General features: G+C 35.3%; 1 protein-coding gene across 1 annotated transcript; it reads left to right on the forward strand.

Moving 5' to 3' along the window:
• The first annotated feature begins 8,611 nt into the window (after window positions 1-8,611).
• On the forward strand, window positions 8,612-12,266 carry lyrm9 (LYR motif containing 9). The gene is made up of 3 exons (XM_053507727.1): window positions 8,612-8,932; window positions 11,203-11,295; window positions 11,759-12,266. Exons 1-3 carry the CDS (start codon window positions 8,807-8,809, stop codon window positions 11,822-11,824), a joined length of 285 nt encoding a protein of 94 aa, XP_053363702.1. The 5' UTR covers window positions 8,612-8,806; the 3' UTR covers window positions 11,825-12,266.
• Window positions 12,267-13,967: the final 1,701 nt, after the last annotated feature.

The raw sequence follows: 13,967 nt of genomic DNA on the forward strand, positions 1-13,967 counted from the left end.
TCTGTTCCTTGAAGGAAAAAGTTAATGTTCCTTGCTTAGAGTTAAGGCAGATGGCAATCAAAAATCACTGCCTGGTTTCCTGCTGAGATCCACAGATGTTTATATGCAAAGCATGTTAATTTATGAACAGTAAGGAACTAAGTAAAAAAAACATTGTTAAAGTTAAGTGTTTTTTTATATTCAGTAATTGATATAATTCTTTTCGCAAAACCAGGCATAAATCAAGCAACTGAGAAAGAGATCCAATGTTTCTCATGACATTAAACAGCTCACATTTCATCTGTTTGCGGGAATCAAATAAGAATTTCTTTTTAATCTACAAGCTCGTCTCTCCCACCCCTTTCCACACCCCCTAAAAAAGAAAAAGAAAAAAGAAGAAGAAAAAAAAAAATTACCGGATGGTATTTCGACTCATTTCAGCCTCTGTTGATGGAGTTTATGAATAGCCGCATTGTTCAACAACAAGGAAATATCTAGTATAAAATGTCAATTATATATGTTTTCTCCCCTGAGGGGTTCCCCATACTGTGGTAAAAAGATTCTTACTCTTTTAAAAAAAGTATTAAGAACTGACAGAAAAATCTGCACATCATCACAATCAGTGTTTAATTGCAATTTCATATTTCTTACCTTCTTTAATATGTCTGCTTGATGATAATGAAAAATGCTCTCATTCTCTTTGTTTCATATGGTATGTTTTACTATCATATAGTATCATACTAAGTTTTACTAAGCATCCTGCAGTGCACAATCAGCGACAGTTCTTCTGAGGACTTTGACTGTCACACCCTTTTATTTTTTTATTTTTTTTCATGGAATACTCAGCCTAAAAAGTGTTCTGTAAATTAATATAATGCTTTTCTTTACTGGATGGTATTTTAACACATTTGTTTATGCAAAAAATACTAGAGAAATCTCAAAGAAACTTGTTTTCTGATTTAACATAGTTATTATTATTTTTTTTTAATCTATATTACCATGCGTGAAATTTATGAAATAAAAATACAGTCAATTACTACTGGTAGAGCCTGTCTTACAATCTTAATTGCTGCAAACAGGAATTTTACAACTTTAATTGCTTCCAACAGAAATGCTAATACCGTACATGGCCTCGTCAAACATTTCTGTGACCTTATTAATTGTATTGTTTAAAAATAATGAGGTGGAAGCAGGAAATTCACATCACGGAAAACATTTCTTTTAAAGTGGCTTGGGCGTGTAAAATCTAATTGTGTTTAGGAGGAAAACTGTCAGGTAAAAAGTATGAATGCATTTCCGTGTTGGTGGATAAGAGCTCCGGCTGGTTATGTATAACTATTTACACTTTCCATTAACATTTTCATGAATAAATATTTAACTTTATACTAGCTTGAAAAACTTGTAATCACAGAGTCAAAAGTTAATGTTTACCATTAAAACATTAACAATTAGCAATTAGAGCTAATATTAAAGCAGGGGTCAAACTTATAGGCGGAATAAGGAAATAGATTGTTTTTTTTTATTTTTTTTGCTAGTTACCATACTACAACAGCAAAGAAAAGCAAAACTAAATATTCACAAACTAACAAGTACAAAAACTAGTAAGATATATGAATAAGAAGGTAGTTAGCATTAAAATAAAGTATTAAAAAAAGTATTATAATATATATTAATAGAAGTATTTGGATGGTGAAACAATTTGTTGCCTCTTTAAACCATCACACTGGATTTTATATGAAGCAATAAAAAAAGACTGAATTATAGACCTTCAACTTCCAATGTGTTTAGCAAAAAGTACTGCATTAACTGTTAAGAAATTATAGCCCTTTTCATATCGTCTCTTCATTTTCCCTAGCTTAAAGGTAATTAAACGAACAAAAAAAATGAATTGTAAATATTAGGATCATTTTTAATACTTGGATTTAAACACTTTGCAGTCAAAGACTGTCTGAAGTCCGCAACCCCGAGAACACTGAATGCTAAGTTTCCTTCATTGAGCTCCTTTGCCACATCAATATTTCAGCCACCTTCTGCCTGGTTTGGTCTTTAGTAAGTGAAAAGAAGCTTAGTTTGGATAAGGTCAGGTCAATGACTTTTAGGAAAATCTAAAAGTGTGTGTGTGTGTGTGTGTGTGTGTGTGTGTGTGTGTGTGTGTGTGTGTGTGTGTGTGGTAAAATTCAGGCCATTAATCAATAAAATGAGGACTAAGATGCACTTTAGGACATGAACATGTCACACTGCTGCTGAGTCACATCTCATATCATTTTATGCTCTAAGATTCAAATCATAAAGTTGCTTTCATTATGTGTTTATGTTTTTATATTTTTATACTTCACACTTTACACTTTCATTTTGTAAATTCTACTCTTGTGTAATTAAATATTTTTGTATATATGACAAATACAACTTAAATATGGATCTCTACCATGATTCCCTGTTCTAGCAGTTTTGCCGGATTCAATTCAATCTGAGCAGAAGGCAGAGCTTTATACACTTTAGGATGCATCCTGGTACTTCTATCAGCATAAAACATTATCATTAAGCACCACTGACCTGATTCCACTCGCACCCATTCATGCTCATGCCATAACACTTCTTCAGCTACAATTGACAGATCATGTGGTATGCTCTTGATTACAGTAAGAGTTTTTCTTTTTCTTTTGCATACGCTATTTTCCCATCATTGTAAAAGGGGCTGTCAAGTCAAACCAGGACTAGTGTTGAGATTTGAATACAGGTGTAAAACCTATTTACAAAATACATGAAGCACAGACACAGCCACAGTAAATAATTATAATAATAATAATAATGATGCAAATGTTTTAAAGTTCCTGGGTAAGGTGAGTCGAAGCTCACTGCAGTTGTTCACGTGAACATCTGGAAAGTGGAACACCTGATCCTTAAAAAAATCGACAAATCACTTGTAAAAAAGTAAAAATAAAAAAGAAAGTAAACCAGAAATAAATGAGATTTTTTACTTTTATAACCGTGTTCTGTTATTCTGAACAAACAAAAGTCCCAGTTTGATTTGCATGTCCTTTGTAAATCAACAAAATCTAAGAGAAAGAATAGCAATGGATTAGGATACGTGCAAAAAGTACCGGAAAGTACCTATAGTACAGGTGTGTTTTTCTTTCTGGGAATGAGGTAGTGTCACTAATGAGAAATATACAGTACAAAACATACATCAGCAGAACACATATGAAAAGCATGTTAAACCATTATCAATTTATCATTGTTTAGTCTGTTAAATACTGTACGTAAAGGTGACAGATTTGTTTTGAGATACACAGGTGCTCAAAAGGAATGTATTTCCTAAGGTCATGCAGTGATGCACAAAGAATGTTGACATTGCCTCATTTCTTTAAGCATTTGTTGACAACATTATATAAATAATTTTTTTTGCATTGAATTGAATTTCAGATTAAATTAAAATTTGCATTAGATCCGGCATTGCAAAAAAATAGTGACACAAATATTTATTTGGACTGCTTTTTAATTTTAATTACAACTATGGCATCATTTTGATAAGCTTCTTTAAAATTATAGTTAATTTAAAGAAAAGGGGAAAACAACAATGGAGTCATGACCTGATCAACCTGGGCCCTGAGAGACTGCTTTGTGCAACAACTCTCAAATTTCATTATAATCTTATATTATATTTGGCGAGTTATTGCTCTTAAACCCACTAGAAAAAAGTTAACAATGTATTAATATAATCATGTATTAATTGGCAAATCTTACAAATGTTAGGGCATGCTCGATGTTACCTGCATTACCCAACCATGAAGTTTTTAAATGCTTTTTCCATAACAGCAGGCTTTCAAATTTTTTACTCCTTGTTAATTTAATTCCATTTATCCTTTGCTAATTGTAGCAGAAACTTTGCTCACTTGAGAACTAAGGTGCATAAAGACATTGGTATGAAATCTTGGGCACAGCAAAGTTGGTAAAACCTAATTTTGTAATTCTTCCGCATCTGCCATTGATGCAGGTGCAAATAAAGGAAAAGGGAAAGAGAAAGAAGACAAACAGTCCATAAACGTAGCTTATGTTTAAACAGGCTTATCAAATCAACTTTTGATTGAACCATAAAAAGCCAGACAGACGTATTTAATAACAGGAAAATCATCCAGACACAGCCTTGCCTCACCCTGGAAAAAATTTAGGTTGACTCATAGTATACAAAGTCTCATATTTTACTATAAGATCTCAATTTCTGTCTGCACAGTTTGTCCTTTCTTGTATTCCCTATTTATGATATGGCTTCTAAAAGTCTGGTTACAAAGACTTGGATTATGACGACCTCATGTCTATATGGATGTTGCTGGTGATGTCAATGACTGTTGGTTTTGTGTTTTTCTTCACATTTTTCACAACATGTCTGTCATCAAGTGCTGTTGTTTTCCTTGGTCAACCAGTTTCATATCTGATTGTAAGCACCAGTAGTCACTCTGTAACTTTTCAGGAAATTCCAAACTGTTGTACTGAATGTTTGTGCAATGGTTTTCAAATTTTTTCCTCTTTTCACCAAAAGACAGTTCTTTTATCTTCAGGGCTTAAACCAAGATAAGTCATTCAGAAATACATTCAGAATGATTCAGCAATCTAATAGGACACATCTGGTCAACAGGAAACACCTGTAAAGTGCGTGTCTTTGAATGGTTCAAAAAAAGGTGCAGTGTTCCAACTAAATGCTAGAAAATTTTAACTTGAAGAAATTAAAATGTCTGATTAATTTACACTTATTAATTTGTCTTATTTCGATCCCAACCCCAAATGTCATCTTCATTCGTTTCTTTTATCACCACACCAAATTCTCCTGATGCTACAGTAATAACAAACAAAGAAGCTTGTCATGTAATCAAGAAATCACTAAAGTGTAAATTCTCTGTTCTCAAAACTTTCCTGTACAGTATAAGAAAGCTTTTAGAATGGGTTCACATTCTAAATGCACTCACTCACAACCCCTCTTATTTCAGCAAACATTTTAGTATATATTTTCAAAGGACAATACTATAGAAATATAGTGTTCTCTATAGGTGAAAGATCTGGACTGCAGACTGGCCATTTCAGTACCCGGATCCTTCTCCTACGCAGCCATGATGTTGTGTTTGATGCAGAATGTGGTCCGGCATTATCTTGTTGAAAAATGCAGGTTCTTCCCTGAAAAAGATGATGTCTGGATGGGAGCATATGTTGTTCTAGAACCTGAATATATTTTTCTGCATTGATGGTGCCTTTCCAGACATGCAAGCTGCCCATGCCTTACGCACTGAGTGATAACAGCTGTATATCTTTAACCATGCAAAGTCACATGACCTATTTATCATGTTTATGTGTTTGTCAGTGGCCGCGAATGTCTCCAGACTTAAATCCTATTGAGCACCTGTTTGGCATCCTCAAGCGCAAGGTGGCGAAGCTCCACGTGTCTAACATCTAGCAGCTCCGTGATATCATTATGGAGGAGTGGAAGAGGATTGCAGCAACAACATGTGCAGCTCTGGTGAAGTCCAGGCCCAGGAGGATTAAAGCCAATGATGCTAGATAACAATGGTGCTCACTCAAAATATTGACACTTTGGACAAAGTTTTGACATGTTCACTTAGGATGTATTCATCTTCATTGCCGGTTATTTAGACAATAAAGTCTGCAAGTTGAGTTATTGTTGAGGACAGTAAATTTGAACTGCTATAACAGGTGCACATTGACTACTCTAAACTAAATCCAATTTTAATTCCTATAGTATTGTCCTATTTAAACATCGGTTGCTGTTACATCAGTGGTTACTGAAATGTGAGGGGTGTACTAACTTTTGTAAAAAACTGTAAATAGTCATGTCAAAAAAAGCCTCTATCATCTCAGTGATTACACTTTTTATTGTTAAATAGCAAAACATATTCATCTGTTTATTATTAACCTTTGAATGTTGTGGATTGCATTACCATAAACCTGTGTAATTTGTGACACCTTCTGACTAATCAGAATTGAGAACTTAATAATGCTAGAGTTGTAAGTTTTTACAATCCCAGATTTATTTATTTTTTTTATAATAAAGTTTGTGGTGACTGGGGCCAAAGGTTCATACAATAGAGATCTTCAAAAGGAATGGATACTGACCTTGGATACCAATTACCAGGACAAAATTAATCAACAACTGTTGACCAATAAAGAATCATGTAAAATGAATATAAAAAAAATAAAATAAATAGAGAAAGTCAAATTATAGTTTAGCACCGTCCCACATAAAATTACAAGATAAGAAGGTAATGCCATTTTGAACTAATTAATTATTATTTTTAATAATGTGAAAATTATTATTATTATTATTATTATAAATTATTGCAAATATTAATTAATATCTTCCTTCATTTAACTTTGTTCATGGGCACAGGGGCACAGGGTGGTATGATGACACACACCAACCTAAAGTTAATTAAAACAATATAAATGAAAATAGCAGTATATAATAATAATAATAATAATAATAATAATAATAATAATAATTGTTGTTGGTCTTTCGGCTGCTCCCGACAAGGGGTCGCCACAGCAGAATACTCCGCACTACAACTTGGCACAGATTTTATGCCGGATGCCCCCCCTGATGCAACCCGCCCATTTTATCAGTGGCTGGGGTTTGGGCACTGGCTGGGAATCGAACCCGGGCCTTCCGCATGGCAGGCAAAACACCTACCCCTGAGCCACCAGTGCTCAATAATAATAATAATAGTATGACGGGCATTCACAAAAAAAATTACTTTTAACTGTGCAGAAAAACAGAAAACAGCTATAAAAGTAATAACTCTATTTATTTATCTATATTTCCCTGATAAACTGATTAACTTATCCCAGTGTTTCACTAGTGATAGAAAAGTTACACAAGATAGAAAGTTTTTTCTGCCTGCTTTATGTCTGAAATGCTGCCCTCCAATGAGCTCCTTTAATGACTCAAGCATGTGTTATTATTCTTATGTGTTATAACAACATAATACCTCACATTATTATTAGTAGTAGTAGTAGTAGTAGTATTATACAGTACGTTACTCCATATGTTTGGGTCATTAAAGGAGTTCCTCATCCTCATGGAATCTCCTTTAATGACCCAAAAATGTACAGCGAGGTCATTTCTCCATGAGATAATAACTACCAGCCATGTTCCGGTAACGTGTAAAGTGGTATTAATGAATGATTGTGTGTACAGTTCCCACAAACAGATGCATTTCTTTTGCAAGTTGATGACAAGTTATCGATCAATTTATCAATTTATCATACAGCCTTCTTTAAACCATTTGCACTATTTGAATGTTTTATAGGACTCACACAGTACTGTGCTTGTTAATAATAATAATAATAACAATAATAATAACAATAGTAATAATAATAATAATAATAATAAACAGAAGAAGAAGAAGAAGGACAATTAATTAAATAATCTGATTATTTGGTCTATTCAATTTAAGATTATTGTTTAATCATTTAGTCAGTTACGTTTCAAGACCTAACATTTCATAAAAGGCCGAGAACTTTCCAGGTAGGTGTGTTGATTTCTTCTATCACGTATTCCTCCTTTCAACACCATGCTGACTAGCGGCTTTGATGTCGTTGGGGTTTTCCTTCTCCTGAACAATGTGAGCATTCACTGATGACATTAACACTGCATTCTTCACTCTGCCAGCTGGACACTTATTACCCACTGGTCCAGTCAGACTCTTATAGCACATAAGATTTTCTTTTGTGACATAAGTTGATCAAACCTGCCTCTTCAAAAATAATATCATCGCCCCTTCAACATTCGTAATTATGAGAAAACCAAATGAGTCTCTATAAAGGGAAACAAATAAAAACTTTAAAGTACAATGTTGCTTAGTGTTAAAAAATATTTTCATTAATGAATGATTGAATAATTTAAAACATTTGATAAACAATTTACTTCTAAATAATTTAATATATTAATCATTTAATTTGTATTTGTTAATTATTAAAATTTCATTAACTTAATTATCAATAATTTCATGCATTCCATATTTTCAATTTAAGGTTGTTCAAGACCACAGGGTGGTGCGATGAAGCAAAAGTTATTGCTACCATACAAATTTATAATTTTTTTTTTTCAACTAATACAGAAAAATAACCAGGACCAGGAAACATCCAGTAGTCTAGAAAATGAAAAAGAAGAAAGGGTAATAGTTGGTAAAAGTTTTTTTTTTTTTTTTACAAAATAATTACACTTTAATATCTATAGGATAGTATATGAACAAAAATTAATCAAATAAAGAGTAAAGAAAAAATAAGTAAATTAATAATAATAATAATAATAATAATAATAATACTTAAAATACGTAAAGTAAAAAGAGAGTTTTAAAAAAAGGTCCATTTAATGTTCATTGATGTTGAATTCATGACATATAATCTTTATCCGATTTTTCTTATACACGTGTTTTAGTGAAGGGAGAACATTATTTTTCTAGGTCTAGTAATAGTTGAAGTGGTGTTTATAGCACTAGTAAAAGAAGAAGAGGTAACAGCATTCACTGTTCGTGGTAGTAGTAACAGTAGTAGTGGAAGTAGTTATTTGGTTTCTTATCGCTTAACGTAAAAAAAAAAGACTTTTAATTTGAAATGATTACACCGCCACACGAACGCCGTGTAGACCTCAGCAGATTCGGTTGCTCTTAAACAGCACTGTTCAGAAGGGAATAACATCAGAATATAAACAGGAAATTGAATCTTTCTCTCCTGTTGCACAGCCGCGCTGCAGTGTTTCTGTACCCGCGTTAGACTGAAGGTCATCAGACCCCGTGTTCAGACTTCCGGTGATCCGAGGAGAATGGCTCCACTTCCGGGTGCGGAGCTCGTGCGGACTCCCGTGCAGCTTTACCGCTACCTGCTGCGCTGCTGCAGGCTGCTACCCGGAGGAGCCACGCGCACACACTACAGACACACCGTCCGACAGGTACACACACACACACACACACACACACACAACAGACACACCGTCCGACAGGTACACACACACACACACACACACCATTTGACAGGTACACACACACACACAACAGACACACCGTCCGACAGGTACACACACACACACACACACACACACCGTTTGACAGGTACACACACACACACACACACACACACACAACAGACACACCGTCCGACAGGTACACACACACACACACACACACACACACACACACACCGTTTGACAGGTACACACACACACACACACACACACACACACACACACAACAGACACACCGTCCGACAGGTACACACACACACACACACACACACACTACAGACACACCGTCCGACAGGTACACACACACACACACAACAGACACACCGTCCGACAGGTACACACACACAACAGACACACCGTCCAACAGGTACACACACACACACACACTACAGACACACCGTCCGACAGGTACACACACACACACACACACACACAACAGACACACCGTTCGACAGGTACACACACAACAGACACACCGTTCGACAGGTACACACACACACACACACACACACACACTACAGACACACCGTTTGACAGGTACAAACACACACACACACTACAGACACCATCTGACAGGTACACACACACACAGACACACCGTCCGACAGGTACACACACACACACACACAGACACACCGTCCGACAGGTACACACACACAGACACACCGTCCGACAGGTACACACACACAGACACACCGTCCGACAGGTACACACACACAGACACACCGTCCGACAGGTACACACACACACACACACACAGACACACCGTCCGACAGGTACACACACACACACACAGACACACCGTCGGACAGGTGCACACACACACACACACCGTACGACAGATACACACACACATTCCAGCAGGTGTGTAAAATACACTCCAGACAAACACACACAGTCTGGCAGTTATAGTCACCACACACACACACACACCCACAAACACACACCGTGCGTCAGGTAAAGGCACCACTCACACACTGAGTGTAAAAACACACTACCTCTGCCAGAAACTGTTCTCACTTGAGTGTAAAAACACTTAACATTAGTTAAATGTTACAGTGAGAACCACTACACCACTGTGCTGCCTAATCTTTTAAGTGAAATGCTGATAAAAAGACAAACCAAAAACAACCAGTCATTAGCTTGGTATTTATAGCTTTCTAATACAGTAACTGTAATCTCACCAATCTAGTAATATTTCAGATACTTTTTTTTTTTTCAGATTTCACAACACAATCGGCATTCAGTTGTCGCCATTAAACGTTTAAACTACTTTTCTCTGTGAACTCTACTTTAAATTACAAGGTGTTTGCCACAATTTTGCCAGTGGTAGCTCAGTGGTTAAGGCATTGGACTACGTTTCGGAAGATCACAGGTTCAAATCCCACAACCACCAAGTTGCCACTGTTGGCCCCTTGAGCAAGGCCCTTAACCCTCAATTGCTCGGATGTGTAATAAGTAAAAAAAAGAAAATGTAAGTCGCTCTGGATAAGATCGTCTGCCAAATGCCTAAGTGTAAATGTAAGTGGCCAATGAGTGTATAATATATATATATATTTTTTAAGTACTATTGAGCTAACTTAATCTTGTGGAGTGCCACAGTTATTTATCAGACAAGTAGACAAAAACCTTTTTTATGTTCACATAATGCAAATGGTTTGGCAGGATTTGTCATTTACATTTAGGTATTTGGCAGACATTCTTATACAGAGCGACTTACAAAAGTTCCCATCATTAGCTTGATCCTTACAATAGTTACTAGGTAATTGACTAGAAGTACCATCAGTCAAACACTGTTGGGAAGTTTTGATTTGAATGGGGTGAGGGGACTTACCCCAAATACCTAAGAAACAGATAGGTCTTAAGTCGTTGCTAAAAGATTGACTAGGCTGTACGGACATCTAGAGTAAGTTTATTCCACCAGAAAACATGTTGTACAAATCATTTTAACCAAGTAAATATTTTAATTACTGTTTCATTGTTCAGCTGTAATAATTATGCATTAATTGAGATCTTTTGCATGTCAACCCAAGCATTATGGGAATTGAATTGTCTGAATTTGTCTATCTAATGATTGTTTTACATGGAATCTTAAAATGATTAAAAATTGCTAACATGTGCTAAGATTGTAGCCATGTTTATTGAATTGCCAGGTCAACCAGTTAGTGAAAAATAACAGACTGCATTGTCTTGCACAGGGTTACAACAGCCATGCAGATGAGGACGACCCAGAACGAATTCGAATGATCATTAAGCAAGCTATATCCGATGCTGACTGGATCCTAAACAAGGTAAACATCGGGTTAGGTAAAAGAATGTGTAAACCACTAGAAAATGATTTAAATTAAAATGATTTACTTCATTATATATTATGAGGTAAACACAGAAAGTGTCATTAGGAAATAACTTTTTCTTTTTTTTAAGAAGTTGGGCTAGAAATGACATTAATATTATTTTGCTCATTTGAATACATTATTGTTTTGATAGTAACTTCTTTCCAGAGGATTGTATAGCAGATGCACCACACAAGTGTAGTTTTTTTAAGGGTGAAGTTTAAGGTTTGATTATTGACATAATGTTAATTGCTGGCCCAGTTCGTGGAGTGTTATAAGAGGAACTTAAGGACATGGTAACAGTATTGCATCAAACAGCATCATCACACTACTCTGTCATTGATTATTCTCCTATAACAGCCTGACAATGTTTTTTTTTTTTTTTTTTCTTTTCATCTTCAATAAGTCATTTCTTTTGCAGTATACTAAACAGACAGAATCTCCAGATCAGGATGGAACAGGACAAAACAACTTCCATCAAAGGTGATGCTACACTGAACTGCTTCAAAGCTCAGAGGATGCTTCGTTGTGTTTATTACCAGTCATTATTGTGTTACAGGATTCTAAGGGGATAATGCAACATTTCTATTACCAACCTTCTATGAAAATACCTTGGTACTTCCTGACCAACTATAGATTTGTGTACAAATTTCACGCAAACAGTTCAGTTGAATTATATGTATTTAATTCAAGTGGGTATAATGAATAGCTAATGAATTCTATGAGCTTTGATTTATCAGCAGTAATCGGCTGAGTTTTTGTTTTCTTCATCTGAACACTGTTGCTTCTCCTTGCCATTCAAATAATAAAAAAAAGTCATACCCACTGATGAGCAGTTTTTCTCAAATAACATAATTATTTCTTTTTCATAGACCTACTGTATGACAAACATGTATGTGCTTGTATTAAATAAAGCCTCATATTTTGTAGATCTGGTTAATGTGTATTTGTTAAATGCTTTTTAAATATTTGCCATTGCTGTTAATAATAACTTATAATATACAGTGTGATAACCATTCCATCTTAAACCTTCCTATGCCTGGTATATGGAGAACTTGGAAAACTAGTGGAAATGTAACATTTCACTGTCGTTTAACAGACTAATATTCTGCACTGCCACAGCTTTTTTAACCTTTTTCTTACCAGAGGCCGTTGTTGCAGTACAGTCACTACACTTGGAGACAAAAAAAAAAAAATTCTTTACATACACACACACACAAACATGGTCACAATGTTATAGTAAACAGTACACGCATGGATGTTGTCTAAACGAGTAACGTGTACACACTAAGACTAAGCATGGGAGACAATTACCCACAATCCCGTGGCGCAAGAGAAAGAACCATCGGCTCAGTTGTGATCACATGGTGCCCAGTAGACAAAGCGTATACATACTACTCATATTTCAAGACCTCGCTCATTTATCAAGTTCGCTCATTTATCAATTTATTTAAAGATTTTGCTCGTCTTGCAAAAAACGCTTACAGACACAGATACTCGCAATCCGAGGTTCGACTGTAATTACATCCTGTAGACATGCTTTATATGAAGCTTGGGGAAGTTTTATTTATTACTGTGATTTATTTTAAACCTTTTAGTTTTATGAGAGAACATCATGCTAAAAATTATCAGTACTGATGATGAATTGGCATGAAATAGTTTACCATTTTTTTTCACTGGCTTTAATCAAATGCAATAAATGAGAGCGTACACTGACTGGCCAAAAAGACAGGGCCTTCATCAAGCAAAGAAAACTCAGGAGAATGCTGAACATACTGGAATTAGAAGAGATGTGTTTAGAGGAAACTTAAATGCTTGGTGAAGCTGCATTTAAAAAAATGGACAGATAGAAATCAGAGCTATGATTGATAGTGAAAGTAAGAGCATTTCCACACACAAACCGTGATGAGAACTTACAGCATTGGACAGCAAGACTAATCAGATTGAGCCTATTCAAGAGCGATTGGTGCGTCAGGGTAAGAAGGGAAGCGCATGAAGCAGTGCACCCATCATGCATAGTGGCCACTGTACAAGCCTCTGTAGGCATTTTCACACATGAACTGGCCAGCAAGGTAGTCGAACACAATGTTTTGGAGCCAGGCAGTGTATTTAAATGTGAAGATTTTTGCTTATGCTGAGACTGCAATAAAACTAAAATAAAGCAAGGGTTAGGGTTATATAAGCTCTATATGCTTTCCCTAACCCTAGGGAAAGCATATAGAGTTTTGCCAAATGTGTTTGAATTAGTTAATAGAATAAGCTTAAGTTTCTCTATACCATCAGTGCTTGAGCAGCCTATAGAAAGAAAGAATAACTAGGTTTGCTTTTAATTATGCTCAGACCCCTTTGACTCTTGTAAGTTCTGTTTATTTGTTTGTTTGTTTGTTATTTTTTTTCTGTCATATTGATTTGAACTCTATAACGATATCTTTATTTCTCAGAAATTTTTAAGGAAAAAAAAAAACAACTACTATAACCGTCGACCAATATATTTATGGACCTTTTAAAATACTTATTGTATGAATTAATTATATTCATGTCTCTAAACGTTTGGAGCTTGATATTTAAATTTTAGTTTGTGTCAAAACACTAAAATACTACTAGATTTTCAAGTGAGATTTAAATGTTTG

This window comes from Clarias gariepinus, chromosome 11 (assembly GCF_024256425.1).
Source record: "Clarias gariepinus isolate MV-2021 ecotype Netherlands chromosome 11, CGAR_prim_01v2, whole genome shotgun sequence".
NCBI lineage: Eukaryota > Metazoa > Chordata > Actinopteri > Siluriformes > Clariidae > Clarias > Clarias gariepinus.

What these genes read in the sequence shown, in the direction of transcription:
- lyrm9 (XM_053507727.1), top strand. Translation starts at nt 8,807, where the DNA reads ATGGCTCCACTTCCGGGTGCGGAGCTCGTGCGGACTCCCGTGCAGCTT. An exon ending in ACAGACACACCGTCCGACAG is followed by an intron (nt 8,933 to 11,202) that starts GTACACACACAC and finishes TGTCTTGCACAG; the next exon opens with GGTTACAACAGCCATGCAGA. An exon ending in CTGACTGGATCCTAAACAAG is followed by an intron (nt 11,296 to 11,758) that starts GTAAACATCGGG and finishes TTTCTTTTGCAG; the next exon opens with TATACTAAACAGACAGAATC.